This window comes from Anolis carolinensis, chromosome 1 (assembly GCF_035594765.1).
Source record: "Anolis carolinensis isolate JA03-04 chromosome 1, rAnoCar3.1.pri, whole genome shotgun sequence".
NCBI lineage: Eukaryota > Metazoa > Chordata > Lepidosauria > Squamata > Dactyloidae > Anolis > Anolis carolinensis.
The window spans coordinates 355109635-355133101 of record NC_085841.1 but is presented as its reverse complement, the minus strand read 5'-3'; the positions used below and the strand labels follow the sequence as shown (position 1 = coordinate 355133101).

The 23467-nt window shown below is 41.1% G+C and overlaps 1 protein-coding gene and 1 non-coding gene across 2 annotated transcripts in view; both read left to right on the top strand.

Moving 5' to 3' along the window:
* mthfd1 (methylenetetrahydrofolate dehydrogenase, cyclohydrolase and formyltetrahydrofolate synthetase 1) overlaps positions 1–15293 on the top strand; it is a 114574-nt gene extending 99281 nt beyond the window's left edge. Inside the window, exons 25-28 of the mRNA XM_062968573.1 lie at positions 503–610; positions 2223–2375; positions 13657–13765; positions 14953–15293. Coding sequence (XP_062824643.1) covers positions 503–610; positions 2223–2375; positions 13657–13746 — 351 coding nt within the window. The 3' untranslated portion in view covers positions 13747–13765; positions 14953–15293. The remainder of the gene's footprint in view (positions 1–502; positions 611–2222; positions 2376–13656; positions 13766–14952) is intronic.
* On the top strand, positions 11222–11294 carry trnan-auu (transfer RNA asparagine (anticodon AUU)). The gene has a single exon. It is a non-coding gene; the product is annotated as a tRNA-Asn (tRNA).
* Positions 15294–23467: the final 8174 nt, after the last annotated feature.

Genomic DNA, 23467 nt, shown 5'->3' with positions numbered 1-23467 from the left:
AAAGTTGGATAATAAAGAAAGCTGACAGAATCAGAAGCAATTCATTAGAAATATGATGCTCTAAGAGAGATCTAGAAATGCCATGGACAGCCAAAATGACCAGTAAAAGAGTTCTAGAGCAACTTTATTAGAAGCCAAGATGAATAAACTGAGGCTGTTTTGCTTTGGACACATCATAAGGTGAGATGATAAATTGGATAATGCTTGGTAAAGTTAGGGAAAGATTAAGACTGGATTACAAGTGGATTGATTCATTTAAAGAAGCCACAGTCCTGAGTTTGTAAAACTGAGGAAGGCTGTTAATGACAGAGTGTTTTGAAGGTCTCTCATTCATCACCTTACCATAAGTAGAAATTGACTCCACAGCAGTTATCTAAGAGATGTTAAAATACATTGACTTCAATGGTTGATGTTTCTAATTGTCATTGCACCTCATTGTGTAGAAGTAGGATTGAAAACTATGCATGGCTTTATTTCTTTTTTCCCTTTCACATTTTTCCAGCTGCCCATCATAGACAAGATTAGAATTATTGCACAGAAGATTTATGGAGCAGATGATATTGAGCTGATGCCAGAAGCAGAGCAGAAAATAATTCAATACAACAAGCAGGTATGCTGACAAATATCCTTGCAAAGCTGGACTCTTGCACTTTCAACCAATAGGTTGTTGGAATGCCAATTTCTGATCTTGCATTTCCAAAAAGCTGAGATGGGCATCATTACAAAGGTTAACTAATGTCTTTTTAGAAAGGAAATGGGTCAGAAAACTTGGTTTCATTTAAGAGAAGAACAGACTTCCTTTGATCTGTCTCTGATACAGTGCTAATGATGGCGAAATATAGGAAGCAGCCTTGTGTTGAATCAGATTGTTGGTTTATCTAGCCCAGTATTGATTTTCTTTGAGCTTTGCATTGGTTTCTATCTTCAGCAAATTGCTGTTTGGTAACCAAATTAGAATTACCTGAGCTCAGAATCTAACTATATAGTACATATATACCAGAACTATACAAAGTCAGAACTGTTTAAGATTATTTCCTCCCCATTTACTCCCCCAGTAGCGCAGCGGATTAAAACGCTGAGCTGCTGAACTTGCTGTCTGAAAGGTCAGAGGTTTGAATCTGGGGAGCCGGGTGAGCTCCTGCTGTTAGCCCCAGCTTCTGCCAACCTAGCAGTTCGAAAACACGTGAGTAGATCAATAGGTACTGCTCTGGCGGGAAGGTAATAGCGCTCCATGCAGTCATGCCAGCCACATGACCTTGGAGGTGTCTACGACTTAGAAATGAAGATGAGCACCAACCCCCAAAGTTGGACACGACTAGACTTAATGTCAGGGGAAAACCTTTACCTTTTACCTTGCTATGTCTATATAAAATATACTTTGCAATGTTAATAAAAACTTAGTGCTTCATAATCTAAAATTGTTGCACTTACGGTTTCAGGTAAAGATCTCAATAGAAATGTCTGTCCAAGTTGCTAGGCTCTAGTAGTTCTTTCTAGTGCTTTTTAAGGCCCAGGTTGCTTATTAGTTTCTTTCAAAAAGGATCATTATTTAAGACTTCATCTTCCTAGAATTGCAATTGGCAATGTTAATGTTCTTCCCTTCCACTTTGGGACAACCATGCTTGTCAGCTGGAACAAAAATGGCATATTAAAGATTGAATGCTTGGATCCAGTTCATGTCAGTTTCCTATTGTTGTAGCCATGGTTGGACTTTAATTCCCAGAGTCCTTCATGCACCATAGCCACAGAGAACAGCGTTGTGTAAGTGAAATGGATCAATGTTGATCTGTGAAATTTCCATGCAAAGGCTTATCCCTCTCCAATCTAGCACCTTCCGGGTGTGTTTGCACTACAGTTCCCTAGTTAAAATGGCTTGCTAGCACGCCAAATGGGATAACTGGGTGTTGAGATTACTCTTAACTTGGGGAAAGTCAACTAAGTTATTTATTAGATAGGAGCAGTGTAACCCATTCAAGGAGCAATTACAGATAATATTGGAACCTCTTTTTAAATTTTCCATTATTGACTAGATGAAAAAGAAGGGAATGTATATATGTCTGACAGAGAAAGTGGGTGAATCAATTAATGTTAGAATTGATCTGTTCGACACAAGGAATGTTGGACCCAAAATAAACTTTAATTGGAACAATCGTGTCACATTTTGCTGATGCCATGTGCAAATGTTGTGCTTTTTAAATAATATCTGTTACTTTGTCTTCCAGGGATTTGCGAACCTGCCAATCTGCATGGCGAAAACCCATTTGTCGCTCTCTCACGACCCAGAACGGAAGGGAGTCCCGACTGGATTTGTGTTGCCCATCAGAGATGTCAGAGCCAGCGTGGGAGCAGGGTTCTTGTATCCATTAGTGGGAACAGTAAGTATGGCTTAATAGATCCACGGAGTTGATTTTCTGTTGTATCTGGTCTGAGAATTCTGCCATTCTCCTCAAGGTGGATGACAACATAGACCAAAACAGCATGCGGCTAAAGATCAGTCACATATAAAATTTTTTAAAAAACAACAGAAAACTGATGACATAAACTATTTAAATGAGTTGTTGAAGGCTTTCATGGCCAGAATCACTGGGTTGCTGTGAGTTTCTCCTCTAGAACTAGGAAATAATGCTTCTGGAACATGGCCATACAGCCTGGAAAACTCACAACAACCCACTAAAATGAGCATCGAATTAAAACATTTAAATACAGAGAAGGAAAGGGGGAAATACACCATTCAACATCAAAAGACCCTTCTTCAATAGCCAGTTCAGTGGTCATATCCTACTTTAATGTGAATGTCTTTGCCTGCCATTAGAAAAAGAGCGGACAAGGAGTTTGTCTAGCCTTCTGTGGGAGTTAATTGAGCAACCCGCAAGAAGTAATTTATTACAACAACAAAAATTTTTGTTATGTAACGCATTAGAAAGCCTTTCCCAAGCAGGGTTGCTGTGAGTTTTTCAGGCTGTATGGCCGTGTACCAGAAGCACTATCTCCTGACATTTCACCCACATCTGTGACAAAGCATCCTTGGAGGTTGGGGGTTCTGTGAAAAACCTCCTCAACCTCTGAGGATGACTGCCATAGATGTGGGCAAAATGTCAGGAGATAATGCTTTTGGAACATGACTATACAACCCAGAAAACTCACAGCAACCCAGCGATTCTGGCCATGAAAGCCTTCAACGACACCTTCCCAAGCCTGGGCCGGGCTGTGGCGCAGGCTGGTGAGCAGCCTGCTGCAATAAATCACTCTGACCATGAGGTCATGAGTTCGAGGCCAGCCCATGGCGGGGTGAGCTTCCATCAATTAAAAATTAAAAATAGCCCCTGCTCGTTGCTGACCTAGCAACCCGAAAGATAGTTGCATCTCTCAAGTAGGAGATAAGGTACCACTCATAAAAAGTGGGGAGGCAAATTTAATTAATTTATAACGTTGGAATGAGGAAGTGCGGTCAGAGTGGATGATGAAGCAGCTGCTCCCCCCTGTGGCCAGAATCAAACATCCCCTCAGGAGGTTAAATTGCCTCTGCGTCTGTCTGTCTCTGTCTTGGTTCTGTGTGTATATGGGCATTGAATGTTTGCCCTACAAGTGTATAATGTGATCCGCCTGAGTCCCCTTCGGGGTGAGAAGGGTGGAATATAAATAAATAAATTTGTAAATAAATAAATAAATAAATTTGCTCCTTTTAATATTGCAGTATAGTTCCCATATTCACAAAGGATATGTTCCATGCATTCCGCAGATAATAGTGAATCTTATATTTTGACTATACTTGACGTGAAAAGCATACCATAAAATAGCACCGGGAAACCTAGACAGGTTTCTCTAGTTCCTCCAGGGCTTTTCTGTGATATGCTTGAGTCTGAAGAATACCAATGAATCACAGTGTAAAACCCAGGGAGACTCAGAAATACTTCCTAGGGGAATTGTTTTGGAGAGTGGATAAGTGAAACCCTGCCAGCTGCACCAAGGCATGATGTTCAGTGATGAATGAATGTTAGAGATGGCCATACGGTGTCTGTTTAAAGATCATCAGCCATGGAAGATGCACCACCTTATGGAGCCTGTGTGTTCCACAGTTGAATGCTTCTTGCCCTGCATTAAATCACACTCAGAAAAATAGATCTCCAACACACTTTCTAAAACTTGTCTCCTTGCTGCAATGTTTCTGTATCCAGATTGACTCATGATAATTTTATGGCAAATATTGCTGGCTGGAGGTCAAAAAAAAGGAGGAAGGAAGGGTTCAGGAAGAAACACGCTTTCTTCCAAGATAGGCTTTTTAGCAAAGCAACAAGAAATGTTCCCGGGTATAAATAGACAAGCACATGTTGCGGGAATGTGCAGAAGACTAAAACATTTTGTCTTTGTTTTGGCATCTCCAAATCTGACTCCTTCAGTTTTAATTGAAATCCCCAAGCATCTTAGACAAGCCTGTCAGTAGCATTCATTTTTAAAATTTTCTCCAATAAAACCATATGGCATAAAAATGAGGATAGAGGTAGACAACGAATGGGGCTAGTTGCTTGGCAAGCGAATGCCGCCTGCGCTCAGTAGAAGCTTTAGGTCAAATGGGGAGAAACGACACAGCACAGACACACATTTCTGGGCATACAAGAACTACTTGAACAGGAAAATTAGTATTAAAGGCAAAAACAATGGAAAGAACTCCATAAAAAAGGGAAGTAATTCAACATGTTTCAACCAAATTTTTATTCAAAATTAACACCACACACATGTGAAATAAAACTATTTCAGTAAGCCTTGCATAACTAAACAAAAAGTTAGCTTTCAAGAGACGATTTGAACTCATCCAAGGATGATTTGTTCTTTCAACAGCTTCCAGTTATGATTTTCAGTTTGGTGCTCAGATTTAGAGATCCTTCGTTTTCTTAAAGCATTCTGAGGGTAACTGATGAGGCAGACTGTTTCTTTCCCCATTTTCTCTTTATTTTATTTTTCACATATTCTCGGTAAGCATTTATGGAGGCAGCTGCTGTTTACCTTGCCAGTTGCAGACAGGCATAGATGGCTACAAAAGGATCAAATAGAGCGATAATTCCCAAACTATGGTCTTGCAGGTGTTTGGGACTTCAGCTCCCAGAATACCTGATCATTGGCCAAGGCAGCTGAGGCTTCTGGGAGTTGAAGTCCACTGAATTAGAACATAATTCGATCCTTTCCAGTTCAAGATGTAATACATTAGTGGTTCTCAACTTGTGGGTCCCCAGGTGTTTTGACCTAAAACTCCCAGAAATCCAAGCCAGTTTACCAGCTGTTAGGATTTTTGGGAGTTGAAGGCCAATACATCTGGGGATCCACAGGTTGAGAACCACTCTATTGTGTTGTTTTCCTGCAGACAGACTGCTACAACCCAATACTGAAAGTCTGTTTTTACAACCCTTGTTTTACCATGCTCCCAATGTCAAGGCTGCCAAAAAAACCTCACAGCTAGACAAGGAAAGGGTGAAGCTGGAATGTGTAGAAATACTTTGTGAAAGCCTTTGTTAACTGACTTATGCCTGTGATTTAAAGCATTGGTTATAAAGCCCTGTACAGATTGGGTCCAGGTTATCCGAAAGACCATATTCTCCTATTTCAGCTTGCTCAGATTTTAAGATATCCAAGCATGGCCCTTGTATCTGTCCCACAATCCTCACAAATACATCTGCTAAGAGTGTGGACCTGCTGGGTTTTTGCTCCTAGGCTCCAAAATTCTGATGGGCAAACTTGGACCCTCCAGGTATTTTGGACTTCAACTCCCACAATTCCTAACAGCCTACCGGCTTTTAGGAATTGTGGGAGTTGAAGTCCAAAACACCTGGAGGGCCCAAGTTTGCCCATGCTTGTTATAGATGCTAAACCACCATGATGTTCTTCTGGAAACAAGCTTCTGGATCCTGTTTATGGGTTTAATCATTTGTTTGCTTTCGTATGTCTTAAGAATGTGAATTCCCATCTATATGTTTTGATTTTGTCTGTCTTAAAACAGACCTTCACAACCTGCAGCCCTCCAGATGTTTGGGTCTCCAACTCCCAGAATCCCTAGCCAGCTTTTGCAATGGTCAGGAATTCTGGGGTCTGAAGTCCCAAACACCTGAAGGACAACAGATTGTGCAGACCTTGTCTAAGGACTATCTTGGAGAAGAACCCATGTTTTGCACGCAGGAGATCCAAGGTTCAATTCCTAGCATCTTTGGAGCTTTCTAAAACCCTGCCAGTCACCTCATGCCGAGTGAGCTAGATGGACTGAAGCTTCTTTCTACTCAGATGCAACAAAAGTATCTTAACATATTGCTGCTGGCATCCTGCTGGTGACATTCATGTAAGGGCTTTTTTAGATGGGAGTGTAGAAGGCCTCATCCCAAAACATCCCATACCTGACAGCTCTCAATTTGCAAGGGAAGGAGGAGAAGGTGTTTCAGACCATGAACATCTCACTGCTCTGAGCTTCTATGGAAAGAAAAAGGTGGGTGGCTGTCTTTGACAGTGCATTTTCATTTCTCCCACATCCCATGACAAGGTGAGACCAGCTGCTCCTCTGGGGTCTGAATCACCTCCCTTCTCCTTCCCTTATTTCTAAGTAAGCAAAGGCAGCGTGGGCTCTTCCCCAGACTTGACAAGTGTTCAAGAGCTAGAACTTGGCATGCAGAGCCATGCACTCTGGTGTAGGCTCTCAGCTGCGATGTGTTAACTGGCCTCCCTATTACCAGGATGTGTATATTAGCAGCAGAAGTCTAGTAAATGCTCAGACTTAATAATGTAATTATACTTTCAAATACTTTCTGGATTTAATTTGCCTCTGACCTTGATGTTTACAATTCCACTCTGAATTATTTGTATCTTGTATACATGTTGTGACTCACCCACTCAGCAACTGATAACAGTGGGTTTACTCTAGTTAGGACTAATGGATAGGATTTGAGTTACTAAATTATAGCGTGTATCCTCAAGTTGCTTGTCAACTTGTTTCACCCCCATGAATTACTTAGGGTTTTAACAGCCGGTTTGCCATTGCCTTCCTCTGAATATAGTCTGTAGTAGTGGTTCTCAACCTGTGGGTTGTTTTGGCCCTCAAAGCCAAGAAACCCTAACAGCTGGTTAACTGGCTGGGATTTCTGGGAGTTGTAGGCCAAAACACCTGAGGACCCACAGGTTGAAAACTACTGCTCTATAGTTATTCCAAGTACCAAGCAGGTCTGACTCTGCTTAACTTCCAAGATCAGATAGGAGCTGGTGATTTCCATGTATTTAGGCCTTGGAACAAATGATACATACTATAATACAGTTGCTTCAGGCCTGTTTGAATAATAATAATAATAATAATAATAATAATAATAATAATAATAATAATAATAGCCCTTGCCTGCTGCCAACAGAGAGGTGGCAAAAATCTGGATAATCAGGAGTTTCCCTTTTTACCTGGCCAGAGTTTGAGACCACCCTCTTTGAATGTGTAATCACTATGAAGGCCTCAAACTAGTTCCAGGGTTTCCAATCTGGAGTGAAACCGTATTTTTCAATACCTGTTTCAAACTGACCTAAGTGGTCAGTGTAGATGAGCCCTCTAGTCTTTTGGAATCAAGAATACTTAAAGATAAGGAAACAAGGGCACTTAAAGGTAAGAATACTGTACTTATAAGGTAAAGGTTTTCCCCTGATATTAAGTCCAGTCGTGTCCAACTCAGGGATTGGTGCTTATCTCCATTTCTATGCCAAAGAGCCAGCGTTCTGCATGGAACACTGTTACCTTCCCATCAGAGCAATACCTATTGATCTACTCACATTTGCATGTTTTTGAACTGCTAGGTTGGCAGAAGCTGGGGCTAACAGCGGGTGCTCACTCGGCTCCACAGATTCAAACCTTTTGGTCCGCAAGTTCAGCAGCTCAGTGCTTTAGCACACTGCTCCACCGTGGGCCCCAAGAACTATAGAATAGCTGGACTTATTGTGTCAAAAGCAAATTGGGAATATAGGTATAATGTATTTTAAAAACCACAAACAAAGTTTTAAAACTTGACATTATGATAATTTCCTTTGACCAGAAGCTGGCCACTTGGGGTGCCTCTGGTGTCGCTGTAAGAAGGTCCTCCATTGTGCATGTGGCAGGGCTCAGGCTGCATTGTAGTATTTATTTATTTATTTACAGCATTTATATTCCGCCCTTCTCACCCCGAAGGGGACTCAGGGCGGATCACATTACACATATAGGCAAACATTCAATGCCTTTTAACATAGAACAAAGACAAGACAAATGGCTCCACCTGGCTCTTCACAGCCCTTGAAAGAACTCCAGACACCCCCTTTCCCACCTTTGCAGGTCTGTCAAATGTGTGCACAAAATTAATCTCCATGAAGTTCTTCCCAACTGGATTTTGAGATGTAATTGGCACTAGATTTTTCTTCTGCCTTCCAGGTGTTTGGGACTTCAACTCCCACAATTCCTAACAGCCTACTGGCTGTTAGGAATTGTGGGAGTTGCAGCAGAGTAGCAAAGCCCAGGTTGTGCCAGTCAGCTTTTGTATGATATTATTTCTAGTACCCACTTTTTGCCTGATAGTCAAGCAGTGCCTCTTCTAAGTCAGAGCATGGTCCAGTGTGACTCCCAGATATTTTGGTGTGCTGCAACACAGATTAAAATATAATAAATACACTGAAATTACACTTATGTCTACAAATGCTACTCATTTCTATCAGTCTCAAAGATGCTATAAAATTCCTTTATTTGTTAATGCAATTGCAATTGTCGAACAGCCTGGTCAGTTTAAAGAGCTTGTTACAGTCATCTCCTACACACACACACACACACACTTTCTTTAATGCAGATTGCCTCTTACATCTCAAGCATTGATCATTCTAACCTTTATTAATTTGTCAAAGCGGCTGCTGGCAGATGTAAGGTTCAATTGTCCTCTCTATGCGGATACATGGAAGCCTTATGGCCTGCCTCCATTAAGGCCAGCTCAGCAGAAAAATTCAAGGGGCAATTAGGAAAGGAGATGACTTTCACATTAACCGAGACATTTTACACATTAATCCAATTTATGATCTGTGTGATAACAAAAGTCTGCTTGTATCTTTCTGTGGCTTGTCATCAGGAGGAAACCATGAGTATCGCATTCTGCACGTGATTTCTTTTTCTCTTTTTTATATTTCATACAAGGAAATAAAGCAGTGAGGGTCAAGTGTACGTGGAAAATGGACACAGATACACTTTAATTAAAAGGAGAGATGTATAAAGTATTTCCTCTGAGAGAAATTTATATACATAGGGATAAGAGTGGCATCAAAATGCACACATTTCCATGTAAGAAAAGGAGGAGAAAGTCATGCCAACGGATATAAAATACTTGGGATGAGATGAGAAGATACATGAGATTCTGGAAAAAACAACAACTAAAACAAGATAGATCAGGCATGGGCAAACTTCAGCTCTCCAGGTGTTTTGGACTGCAACTCCCACAATTCCTAACAGCCTGTTGGCTGTTAGGAATTGTGGGAGTTGCAGTCCAAAACACCTGGAGGGCTGAAGTTTGCCCATGCCTGGAATAGATAAATGTCTTATCCTGAGACAAAGCACTTCATTGGATGACTGGAGAAAGTTGCTTGAAAGGTCCTGTCTCCATCCATTTATTCATCTCCAAGGCCTTGCTGAAGCTATTAATTCCATCTATACATTGTGCCTCACTGGTTTTCATGCAGAAACCCAAATGCACACCCATTCCTAGTTGAACATAATTGCTGAGAACCAAACTATATGGTTCGGAATTCATTCCCATTATGTCCTGGAGCAGATGGGAGCCATTTTCAGAGTGCCATAGATTTCCCTTATACTGTAGGTTTTGTTCTAATGTTATTTTTAAGATCTGAGACGCTGTTCTTTAATTAGATAGTTATCAGAATACATGTCACAGGAGAAATCTCCATCCTCATTTTAATCTTTTTTTCAATGGCTCCTACAGTCGGGTTGCACCTGCAGAAAGAATACAGCTGATTAAGGGCTGTGTTCCTTTATACTCGAAGCTATTCTGTTAAGAGCAATTTAAAAATGTAAGGTCACTTCAGCTGTATGCTAGCAAAACTATTATCTGAATTGCATCTTTGTCTTGCTTTAAGGATGCTGCAGCTGTTATAGTTTGGCAGCTAGGGTTTGAGATCTTAGAAACAAAGAGTTGTTTCTCTGCTAAGTGTAAAAGTTTTGCTTAAAGATGCTGAAGCCCCATTTACACTGCCATACAAAATCCAGATTGTATGCTTTGAACTGGATTATATGGCAAGGTAGACTCATATGATCCAGTTCGAAGCAGACAATCTGAATTATCTGATTTGGCAATGTAGATCCAGCCTGAGTGGTTAAATTCCATTTCCATTTAGTCAATCTCTTCGTAAAACCTTAATTAGCTTGCATCTGCAGTTGGCGTCTTCAAGGGTTTTGTTGTCAATGAGGCAAGTGGAGTGTATATACAGTAGAGTCTCACTTATCCAACGCTCACTTATCCAACCTTCTGGATTATCCAACGCATTTTTGTAGTCAATGTTTTCAATATAATGATATTTTGGTGCTAAATTCGTAAATACAGTAATTACAACATAGCATTAATGCGTAATGAACTACTTCTTCTGTCAAATTTGTTGTATAACATGATGTTTTGGTGCTTAATTTGTAAAATCATAACCTATTTTGATGTTTAATAGGCTTTTTCTTAATCTCTCCTTATTATCCAACATAATCGCTTATCCAACATTCTGCCGGCCCGTTTATGTTGGATAAGTGAGACTCTACTGTACTTGTGGAATGTCCAGGGTGGGAGAAAGAACCCTTCTCTGAGGGTTGTTGTGTGTTTTCCAGGCTGTATGGCCATGTTCCAGCAGTATTCTCTCCTGACGTTTCGCCCATATCTATGGCAGGCATCCTCAGAAAGTTGTGAGGATGCCTGCCATAGATGTGGGCGAAACGTCAGGAGAGAATACTTCTGGAACATGGCCATACAGCCTGGAAAACACACAACAATCCTGTGATTCTGGCCATGAGAACCCTTGTCTGTTTAAAAGCAAATGAGGATGTTGCAATTAGCAAGGCTGAATAGCATTGAGTAGCGTTATAATTGCAAAGTCAGTCAGTGAGGGTATTTGTTGCCTGGAGGCATCCTCTGGTTGGGAGGTGTTAACTAGCTCTTGATTGCTTGTTGTCTAGCATTCCCATGTTGGTGAGTGGTGTTCTAACACCTGGCTAACTCAGTTGGTAGAGCATGGGACTATTAATCCCAGCGTCATGGGTTCGAGCCCCACATTGGGTGGGTAGTATTTTCACACCTGGAATATTATGTCCAGTTCTGGGCACTGCAATTTAATGGAGATGCCGAGAAGCTGGAATGTGTCCAGAGGAAGGCGACTGAAATGATCAAGGGCCTGGAGAACGAGCCCTATGAGGAGCGGCTTAAAGAGCTAGACATATTTAGCCTGCAGAAGAGAAAGCTGAGAGGAGTTATGATGAGGGCCATGGATCAAAATGTGAGGGGAAGTCGTAGGGAGGAAGGAGGAAGCCTGTTTTCTTCTGCCCTGGAGACTAGGATGCAGAACAATGGCTTCAAACTACAATAAAAGAGATTCCACCTGAACAATAGGAAGAACTAACTGAGAGCTGTTCAGCAGTGGAACTCCCTGCCCTGGAGTGTGGTAGAGGCTTCTTCTTTGGAGGCTTCTTCTTTGGAGGCTTTTAAACAGGCTGGATGCATGGCCACCTGTCGGGGGTGCTCTGAATGTGATTTTCCTGTTTCTTGGCAGGGGTTAGACTGGATGGCCTACGAGGTCTCTTCCAACTATGATTTTTCCAACTATACCATTTTTAAGAAGGATACGATAGAATATACAGACATCTATGCCTGGAGAAGATAATTGTTCTTCATTCTCTGAAAAACTCTATAATACTTGAGTTTATCCTAAGAAGATGATTGACAGGGAGAATCAGGAAAGACAAAATAGATTTGTGGGATTTCCTGTCATAAAACAACGTTCAGTTATCTTTAAATATCTGAAAGAATGGGTCGTAGGAGATGAAGCACACATTTTCTGCACTTCCAGAAACTAGCACATGAATGATTGATTCAAATTGCAAAAAAGGAATTTCCTCCTAAAGATTAGGAAGGACTTCCTGACAGTAAGAGAAACTGGACCGTAGAATGGCAGTGGATTTCCCTTTTGTTAGAGGTCTTTAAGCAGAGGTCAAATAGTCACCTTTCAGGACTGCTTTGGGGTCAGTTCCTGAATAGGGTTGGATTGTCCTTGCTGATCTACGATGGCTGTAAATAGGGCATGGCCTCCAAGCAAAAAATGACCTACATTTGCAACAGGGACATTCCCATGTCTTATTTCCAATTTACAGTATATCTACCTCCATATATAATAATAAATAGGGCAGTGATAACACACAAATTATTTAGAATTGCACTGTTCAGTTTAATAAATAAATTCCATACTATCTTCAAATGGGTTTCCATTAATATACTTTATTGTCCCTGCCTTTTTTTGAGAATTTATCTTTTCCATACAGATTTCAGTTTCACTCTATCAGTCTTAACTAGACTAGACCCCCCATGTTTATATATTTATGGAATGGATATATACTTGTTGGGACAATCAATTCAGTTTTGAGTCTGTTCTGTCCTTCTGCTTGTGTCTGAATCTCCTGTGGCGCGGGTCCAGGCTGTGGCGCAGGTTGTTGAGCAGCCAGCTGCAATAAATCACTCTGACCATGAGGTCATGAGTTCGAGGCCAGCCCATGGCAGGGTGAGCACACGTCAATTAAAAATAAAAAATAGCCCCTGCTCGTTGCTGACCTAGCAACCCGAAAGATAGTTGCATCTATCTAGTAGGAAATAAGGTACCACTTATAAAAGTGGGGAGGCAAGTTTAACTAATTTACGACTTGGAATGAGGAAGTGCCGTCAGAGTGGATGATACAGCAACTGCTCCCCCCTGTGGCCGGAATCGAACATCCCCTCAGGAGAAGGTTAAATTGCCTCTGCGTCTGTCTGTCTCTGTTTGATGTGTTTATGGGCATTGAATGTTTGCCCTATGTGTGTATAATGTAATCCGCCCTGAGTCCCCTTCGGGGTGAGAAGGGCGGAATATAAATACTGTAAATAAATAAATAAATAAATAAATTTCCATTCCCAATGCTCTTTGCACTATTATACCAATGCTATTTTTGATTGGATTTCCATACTGCTACAATTTCTATCCTTATTGCAACCCAAAAGAAGGTGAGTAGCAATTTGAGTAAGTAAGAGGAAAACCCCATTAGGAAATGTGTTGTCAAAAGCTTTCATTGCTGTGAGTTTTCCAGGCTGTATGGCCATGTTCCAGAAGCATTCTCTCTTGGCGTTTCACCTACATCTATGGCAGGCATCCTCAGACGTTGTGAGGATGCCTGCCATAGATGTGGGCAAAATGCCAAGAGAAACTGCTTCTGAAACATGGCCATGCAGCCTGGAAAACTCACAGCAACACATTAGGAAACGTTGATTGAATGTCTTTTCCAGTGTGTCTCCTTCCCGCCCAGGTTTGATGAAAAAGTCATTTACATTCTTTCCTTTTTCCAGACACCAGGTTTCTAAACTTTTGTTTCAGTTTGACAATTCTCTCCTTCTTTCCTTCTAGATGAGCACAATGCCAGGGCTTCCTACAAGGCCTTGCTTCTATGACATTGACCTGGATCCAGCAACTGGAGAAGTAAAGGGGCTGTTCTGAAATGGACTGGCAACCCAAAGTGAGTTTTTCCTCATTTTGCCATTCTCTATTTTCTGTCCCATATATACCTGATAACACCTACAATCAGCCTGAAAAACATAGAAGTAAAAAAATTCTGTGATATGTTTGTATTTAGGTAGTCTTACAGCAGGCATGGGCAAACTTGGGCCCTCCCGGTGTTTTTGGACTTCAACTCCCCCAATTCCTAACAGCCAGTAGGCGCCCGCTGTTAGCTCCAGCTTCTGCCAACCTAGCAGTTCGAAAACATGCCAATGTGAGTAGATCAATAGGTACTGCTCCGGCAGGAAGGTAACGGCGCTCCATGCAGTCATGCCGGCCACATGACCTTGGAGGTGTCTATGGACAACGCCGGCTCTTCGGCTTAGAAATGGAGATGAGCACCAACCCCCAGAGTCAGACATGACTGGATTTAACGTCAGGCGAAAACCTTTACCTTTACCTTACTACTACTACCGCTGCTAATAATAATAATAATAATAATAATAATAATAATAATAATAATAATAATACTTTATTTATATTCTGCCCTTCTCCCGAAGGGGACTCAGAGCGGATTACAGCATATAAAGCAGACACAGGCAAACATTCAATACTTTGTTACGATCACATACAATGAGACACACAAACACGGACAATGGCAAAGGCTTCTTCTTTCATTTCCAAACAGAGGAGCCTGCATTGTTACCTCCTAATCATGTAGCTGGCATGATTGCTTGGAGTTTCTTTTTGCCTTTTCCTGCTGAAGCAGCACCTATTTATCTACTTACATTTGCATGTTTTCAAACTTCTAGGTTGGCAGGAGCTATGGCTAACAGCCGGAGCTCACCCCGTCCCGCGGATTTGAACTGCCAATTTTTAGGTCAGCAGTTCAGCAGCACAAGGGTTTAACCCATTGCGCCACCTCAGCTCCTTCCCATTCAATAGCGTATGAATTCGTTTAAAAATACTCCATCATATCTGCTGATATTTGAACCCTAATCTGTTCATCACTGAGAAGCAAGACATTAAAATGCCAGAGACCACAGGATTTATGAGCTTAGAAAAGTGCAATTCTAACCAAACCGGAGTATCTCCTGAAATTATCAAGAATTCAATTTGATATGTTTATATTCCTACCCAAAGATGCAGTGATTAAGAAATAATCTAATCTGAAATAATTACAGTTAATTTCTTTTCTTTTTGTAGCTATCCGAGTGACGTCAATGTGGCGAGACCTGCACAGGAAAACTCACTGAACACTATGAGCCTTGGAAACAATTTGACCTCCTACATTTTTTAAAAAATCTGTAATACTGTATTTTTAATAGGTGGCTTTTTAAAAAGTCCCTGCAGATGTGAATCTGCGAGATGTTTTAAACACTGAAGCTTTTTAAAGCAACTGAACTTAATGATGGTCAGTTTTTTTAAATGACATGGTTTTAACTGTGGTGGAAACTTGATCAAATAAATTGAAATGGATTAATCATGTGGATTTTAATAGCTCTGTTACATTCCAACAAGGTTCAATACATGATTTCTAAGTAAAATGTGTTTGTTCTTTGTCTTTTTTATGGTATACATATGCTGTAATGTTTAGAAAAAGTAGTTTTTGGGACGTCAATTTCAGAAATACCCCAAAAAGTATAGTCTGTTGTCAGGGTTTGTGGAAGCTGTAATACAGGAAAGCCATTTCCAAGCTTAATCTCAAAGAAGCATTTATTTTGTGTTATGGAGGTGATGCATAGAATAATGGAACCATAGAGTTGAAAGAGATCTTGTGGGCCATTCCTGCCAAGAAGTAGGAAAATCACATTCAAAGCACCCCCGACAGATGGCCATCCAGCCTCTGCTTAAAAACCTCCAAAGAAGGATCCTCCACCACACTGGTGCAGAGAGTTCCACTGCTGAACAGTTCTCACAGTGAGGAAGTTCTTCCTAATGTTCAGGTGGAATTTCCTTTCCTGTCGTTTGAAGCCATTGTTCTGTGTCCTAGTTTCCAGGGCAGCAGAAAACAAGTTTGCTCCCTCCTCTCTATGATTTCCAAGCTTAATCTTGGGATTTATCCTGTTATGGAGGTGATACATAGAATAATAGAATCACAGAATTGCAGAGACCTTGTGGGCCTCACATATTTATACATGGCCATCATTTCTCCTCTCAGTCTTCTCTTCTGCAGGCTAAACATGCCCAGCTCTTTAAGCCACTCCTCATAGGGCTTATTCTCCAGACTCTTGATCATTTTAGTCACCCCCCTTTGGACACATTCCAGCCTGTCATTATCTTCCTTCAATTGCGGTGCCCAGAATTGGACACAGTGTTTTTCCAGGTGTGGTCTGACCAAGGCAGAAGAGAGGGGTAGCATGACTTTGCTGGATCTAGACACTAGACTCCTATTTATGCAGGCCAAAATCCCATCTGCTTTTTTAGCCACTGCATCAAATTGTGGGCTCATGTTTCACTTGCTGTCCATGAGGAATCCAAGATCTTTTTCACACATACTGCTGTTGAGCCAGACGTCCCACATTCTGTATCTTTGCATTTCATTTTTTCTTCCCAAGTTGAGCATCTTGCATTTGTCCCTGTTGAACTTCATTTTGTTAGTATTCACCCATCTCTCTAATCTGTTAAGATCGTTTTGAATTCTGCTCCTGACTTCTAGAGTTGGCTATCCCTCCTAATTGGTGTCATCTACAAACTGGATGATCATGTCTTCGAGCCCTTCGTCTAAGTCAGTGTAGTCCAACCTTTAGTTACCCAAGGGCCAATCAAACTTTATTATAGGAATGTGACGACCAGAGACATTCCTAAAAGAAAACAAATTACATAATTAATATTGAATTACATAATTAAAATATTAATATGTAATTACATACCATATATACTCGAGTATGAGCCGACCCGAATATAAGCCGAGGCACCTAATTTTACCACAAAAAACTGGGAAACATAATAATAATAATAATAATAATAATAATAATAATAACAACAACAATGAATCGTGCAAATTTGCAAGAATATCTTTTTTTCTTCCCCTTCTGCCCATGCAATCTGGCTTGCAAGGGTTTCTCTCACACTCTCCTTTCGCTTTTGAAAACATTCGCTTCTTTTCTGTCTCTCTCTCAAAAAAATATAAGATAACCAGCCTGGGAGGAGAAAAAGAGGAGGGAGGTTTTGGAAAAGAAAACATACTGTGGCCTCCAGGCTCCACTGCTGGCTTGACCTTGACCCGAATATAAGCCGGGGGAAGCTTTTTCGGCTCATAAATAAGGGCTGAAAAACTCGGCTTATCTTCGAGTATATGCGGTAATTAAAATATTTTTCCAGTAAGAAGGGCAAGGGCCAACAAAAATGAATTGATGGAATTGGACCATACTGATCTAAGTCATTAATAAAGACATTGAACAGAACCGGACCCAGGACAGAACTCTGCTTATGGCACTCCACTCGTCACTTCTTTCCAGGATAAAGAAGACGCATTGGGGAGAATCACCCGTTGGGTTCGTTCACTCAGCCAATTACAGATCCACCTAACCGTAGTTTTGCCTAGCCTATTTTTGACTAGTTTGTTTGTCAGAAGGTCATGGGGGACCTTGTTGAAGGCCTTACTGAAATTCAGATACGCTACATACAAGGCAGAATCCTTTTATAAAAAGTTGATGGTTATTATCAGCAGTTTTTATGTGCATTTGTATTTGTCCTGTCTTCTATTGCTCTATCAAATCAAAAGTTTACAAGGCAGTCGTTAAGGGAGCCTTTGATCATTTAATCTTTTAAAAATTCAACATTGCAGCTGTCCTTTTCATATGGCAGCTCTCCTTTCTCATGATATACAAAAATTTTGTTTTTTGTCGTGCCTTAAATCTACCCAAAGACATTTCTTTTAATCTTGGATATCACCCATCCATCTAGAAGCTATTGGCCTTCCAGATGTTTTGGGGTTAAATCTGCCCCAGTTCTGTGCCATCTGTCATACTTACTGGGACTTTTGAGAGTTGAAGTCGAAAGCATTTGGCAAGTCAGAAGTTCCTTATTTTGGGAATGTGGGAGTTAGTTCTGCCCATAGCTCATGGTTCGCTCTCCGTTCTTGCATGCAAGACAAGAGGCTACATTTATTCAACTATTGTAAAATTCAGTCCCTGTCGCCTCCTCTTCTTGTAGAAAACTTCCCAGAGTCTTTGCTACTTCAGCATTCACTAAATTGTATATCATATATGAATACAGTAGAGTCTCACTTATCCAACCTTCACTTATCCAACATTCTGTATTATCCAACACAGTTTGCCATTTAGTAGTCAATTATTTTGTAGTCAGTGGCACATGCCTCTTTCATTACATGGTCACTTGGGGTATGCACTTCGGGGTTGGCACTACTGGAACAAGGAATATACTATCTTTCACTATGCTTCTAAGCATTAGAAGGACCGGGCTGTGGCACAGCTGGTTAGTAGCCAGCTGCAATAAATTACTACTAACCAAGAGGTCATGAGTTTGAAGCCCGAGTCGGATTGAGTGTCCAACCATTACATAGCCTAGCTCGTTGTTTACCTAAGCAACCTGAAAGACAGTTGCAACTGTCAGGTAGGGAAATTTAGGGTCTGCTTATGTGGGGAGCCTAATTTAACTAATTTATGCATGTGGAAAATGAGGAAGTACTCCATCAAGGATTCGGTGTCACAAGTGGAGGGTGAAGCAGCAGCTCCCCTGTGGCCAGAATCGAGCATACCCTCATGAAGTCAGAAGCTGGAAATGTTAAATAGGCTCTGTGTCTCTGTCTGTGTGTGTTGTATGTCTAATGGCATTGAATGTTTGCCATGTATATGTACATTGTGATCCGCCCTGAGTCCCCTTCGGGGTGAGAAGGGCGGAATATAAATACTATAAATAAATAAATAAATAAATAAATAAATAAATAGTGTTTGGATAGGAGATGGCCAACAAATGCCAGGTACTGTAGGCTACATTTCATAGGAAGGAACTGGCACAACTACATCTTGAGTAGTCCTTATTTATTTATTTATTTATTTACAATTTCTCACCCTGAAGGGGACTTAGGGTGGACCACAGAACACATATACGGCAAACATTCAATGCCGATTATAACAATGACAAGACAGACAACAGATAGAGTTATATAGGCTTTCCCATCTTTTGGCATCTTTGGAGGCTATGCTCATTCTGGCCACTGGAAGGTACTGCTGCTCCATCTTCCTGCTGAAGAGCTTTTCTTTGTTCGTAAACTTCCTTCTTTTTCTGATCGAAATGTTGAGCCTAAATAAATACCTCCCCTCTTTTAATGCAGTTCCTACTTATCTACTCACATTTGTTTTCGAACTGCTAGGTTGGCAAAAGCTGGACTGAAGGTCAGGAGCTCACTCTGACCTAGGCTTCAAACTCTCAACCTTGTGGTTCGCAAGATGATTGCAGCTTGGTGATTGACCTGCTGTGCTAAAGCCTTGACTAAGAAAACCTTATGAAATTCATGGGATCACCGTAAACCAACAAGCAACTTCAAGGCACACATATATATGCTTCTTTAAAAAGGAAAAGCTCAAAGACACTTTTCTTCTCTTTGTTTCCGCCCCCCCAAAAAAACCCCAACCTACTCTAAAATGCATTATTCTTCCTAACAAGCATCTTGATTTTTCTCAAGCAAAGCCTGATGTGTATTCAATGCAGACTGCGCCTGAATAAGAAGACTGTATTTCACTGCTTGAATAGCAGCCAACTAGAAGAATCTATAGATCTACTTGCATCCATATATTATCCAACGCTGCATATTGATTTTATGGTTGCTTGATATACATCCACTCAATGCACATTTTACTGTACTTTATTTTGGATTGCTGCAAAAGCTGTTCTGCCAGAGAAATGCATCTGGTCCAAATCTGGAGCATTTATTTAAGCCCACATGTACAAATTGTCAGGCAGTAGTAAGAGCTCTGATCTATGCTTTCTGGTGCAGTCAATGTGGAGAGTTTTGTAGGATGATATCAGGGGTATTTGGTGCAAATAGGCAAATAAGTCAACTGGAGATTTTTAAACAGATGGCCTTTATCAGGAGTGCTTGGATTGTGTTTTCCTTCTTGGCAGAATGGGGCTGGATTGGATAGCCTTTGGGGTCTCTTCCAACTCTATGTAGTTTGAACTACAACTCCTCTAATCTCCAGCTATTGGGAATTGAAGGCTGAAATTTCTGAAGGTCCAAGAGATTAAAAAAAAAACTTCCTATTATCATTCGTTTTGATTAGTTGCTGAAGTTCCAAACAAATTGTATACTGGGAATGCTACGTTTAGCACAGGACAAGAGGGATCCTCTCACCTCTACCATAAACCATGAAGCTGAAGTCTACATAGGGACCACTAAATGCCACGTTGCCCAAACAGGAATCAAGGAATATGAAATACACTGCAAACTAATTCACCCAGAGAAGTCAGCCATAGCAGAGCACTTGGTTAACCAACCTGGACACAGCATATTATTTGGGAACACAGAAATGCTAGACCACGCTAACAACCACCATGTCAGACTACTCAGAACAGCCATTGAAATCCATAAGCATGTGGACAATTTCAACAGAAAGGAGGAAACCAGGAAAATGAACATAGTCTGACTACAAGTATTTAAAAACCTTACAGTCAGGATAGTAAATAAAGAACAACACTAAAAAACCGGGAATTCCAGACAGGAAACAATCAGGACCAGCTAACACCTCCCAACAAAGGATTCCCCCAGGCGGGAAGCAGCCAGGCTTTGAAGCTGCAAGGCTATTCAATGCTAGTCAAGGTGATTACAGTAGAGTCTCACTTATCCAACGTTCTGGATTATCCAACGCATTTTTGTAGTCAATGTTTTCAATACATCATGATCTTTTGGTGCTAAATTCATAAATGCAGTAATTACTTCATAGCATTAGTGCGTATTGAACTACTTTGTTGTATAACATGATGTTTTGGTGCTTAATTTGTAAAATCATAACCTAATTTGATGTTTAATAGGCTTTTCCTTAATCCCTCATTATCCAACATATTCGCTTATCCAACATTTTTCCGGCCCATTTATGTTGCATAAGTGAGACTCTACTGTAATTGCAACATTCACACTTGCCTCAAACAGACAAGAGTTTTTCCTCCCAACCTGGACTTTCCACAGATACATAAATCCCACTAACCTAGTTTCCAGCAGACTTCACAACCTCTGAGGATGCCTGCCAGAGATGCAGGAGCAATGTCAGGAGAGAATGCTTCTGGAACATGGCCATACAGCCCGGAAAACTCTCAGCAACCCACATTTTATACTACAGTAGAGTCCCACTTGTCCAAGCTTCACTTATCCAAACCTCTGGATTATCCAAGCCATTTTTGTAGTCAATGTTTTCAATATATTGTGATATTTTGGTGCTAAATTTGTAAATACAGTAATTACAACATAACATTACTGCGTATTGAACTACTTTTTCTGTCAAATTTGTTGTATAACATGATGTTTTGGTGCTTCATTTGTAAAATCATAACCTAATTTGATGTTTAATAGGCTTTTCCTTAATCCCTCCTTAATATCCAAGATATTTGCTTATCCAAGCTTCTGCTGGCCAGTTTAGCTTGGATAAGTGAGACTCTACTGTATTGCAAACACACAGAAAACATGGAAATGTAATTGTTTCCAGATATGTTAGTAACACAAACAAATTCCTGCAGCCCCAAAAAGCCCTCGGGCATTTAATTGTGTACTTATGATTAATGCAAAGAGGGACCTAGAAAAATAGAAAAGTTTCACTGCTGTATGGGACAAAACTCCTTGCGTGGCAGGTGAAATCCCGGGAGTGAGCAAGTGGCAGAAATGTGTAGACCTGCAATGCACCAGCTTTGCTGCGTTTAAACTGGATTCCTCTGTCTGCACAGGGTGGAACAGAGGCAACGTTTATACTTGGAGGAAAATCAAAGGCTTGAAGTCATTGCTTAGGGTTTTGATGTGCATATGCAGAGATGAAGTGTTTCCACTCTGCGCGTGGCATCGCTGTAACTTCAAAGAAATCAGGGCGGCATATTGCTTTCTTCTATTTCTCTTTCAAAACAGCTCTCAAAAATCTCCATAACCTTGTTATTCTATACCATTCTAGGCTGCATTAATAGGACTATAGTGCCTTGACCTGGCATGGGCCAACATGGGCCCTCCAGGTGTTTTGGACTTCAACTCCCACCATTCCTAACAGCCTCAGGCCCCTTCCTTTCCCCCCGCAGCCGCTTAAGCGGCTGCGGGGGGAAAGGAAAGGGCCTGAGGCTGTTAGGAATGGTGGGAGTTGAAGTCCAAAACATCTGGAGGACCCAAGTTGGCCCTTGACAGGTCTAGATTGGCAGCCTAATTTGCTCTGCCTTGGAGTCCAATGGAGTTCCCTTCTCTGGAGGTTTCAAGCAAGGGCTGGATGTCCATCTGCTGGGAGTGCCTTGATTGTATTTTCCTGCATGGCAGGGGGTTGGACTGAATGGTCCATGTGGTCTCTTCCAATTAGATTCTATGATTCCATGATTCTATCCTCGTCCAAACAGAGCTCCAGTCTGGATTTTTTTTGGGAGGAAATAGGTCCTGTGCTACCTATGGCAATTCCAATTCAAGTGAGCCTTGGAAGCATTAGAGTCCTAGAATTGGACGAAACCCCAAAGGCCATCCACTAGAACCCCAATTTTTTGAGAAACTGCAAGTCGCTTCTGATGTGAGAGAATTGGCCGTCTGCTAGGACGTTGCCCAGGATGTTTTGATGTTTTGCCATCCTTGTGGGAGGCTACTCTCATGTCCCTGCATGGGGAGCTGGAGCTAAGAGAAGGAGCTCATCCGCACTCTCCTTGGATTCGAATTGGCAACTTTCAGGTCGGTAACCCAACCTTCAAGTCAGCAGTCCTGCCGGCACAAGGGCTTAACCCATTGCACCACCAGGGACTCTTACTAGAACCCCATGAAAGAGTATACAGTACAATCAAACCACTCCTGACAGATGGACATCCAGCCTCCAATAAAAACCTCAAGAAGGAAACTCCATGACATTAAGGCAACATATTCCACTGTTGAACAGCTCTTACCATCAGGAAGTTTTCCTAACTTTTAGGTGGAATCCATTTCTCCATGCTAGTCTCTGCAACAGCAAACAAACTGGTTGCATCTTCAATATGATGGAGCAATACATTTTGCAAGAAGCTCCTGGAGCTGCTTGTTCGGGAAACTTCTGATAACTGCTTTCCTTCTATATAGATGAATCTACATTTTAGAATTAATGCAGTTTGACACCACTTGAACCGTCATGATTTAATGCTCTGCAATTATGTTTTTTTTTTTTATCAAGTTCTGTACAGGTAGCGCAATAATTAAAAAGTTTCTGGAGCAGCTTTGAAACATACTCTCCCAAAAAAGGAGTTCATGTGTAGGCGACGGGGCTTGCTATATATAGCTAGCTAGCAAACTGAGAGCAGAAACTTCTTATAACAATTACTTGATTGTCGTTAAGTGTAAAAAGCTTCAGCAACTGTACTTTTTTCTTTTTAAATATTGTGTTGGAACTGGGAAAACGGGGGCTTTCAAGACAAGGAAGGAGCCAGGCTGTGCCAAAAGGGTCGGCTTTAAGGCACTAATTTTTCACACCATGTGCTGAACCACAAAGGAATAAATCAGAAAATACTCAGGCACCCCCAGCCATCAGAGAGATTGCCGCTTGTGTGCCTGCATGATTTATTG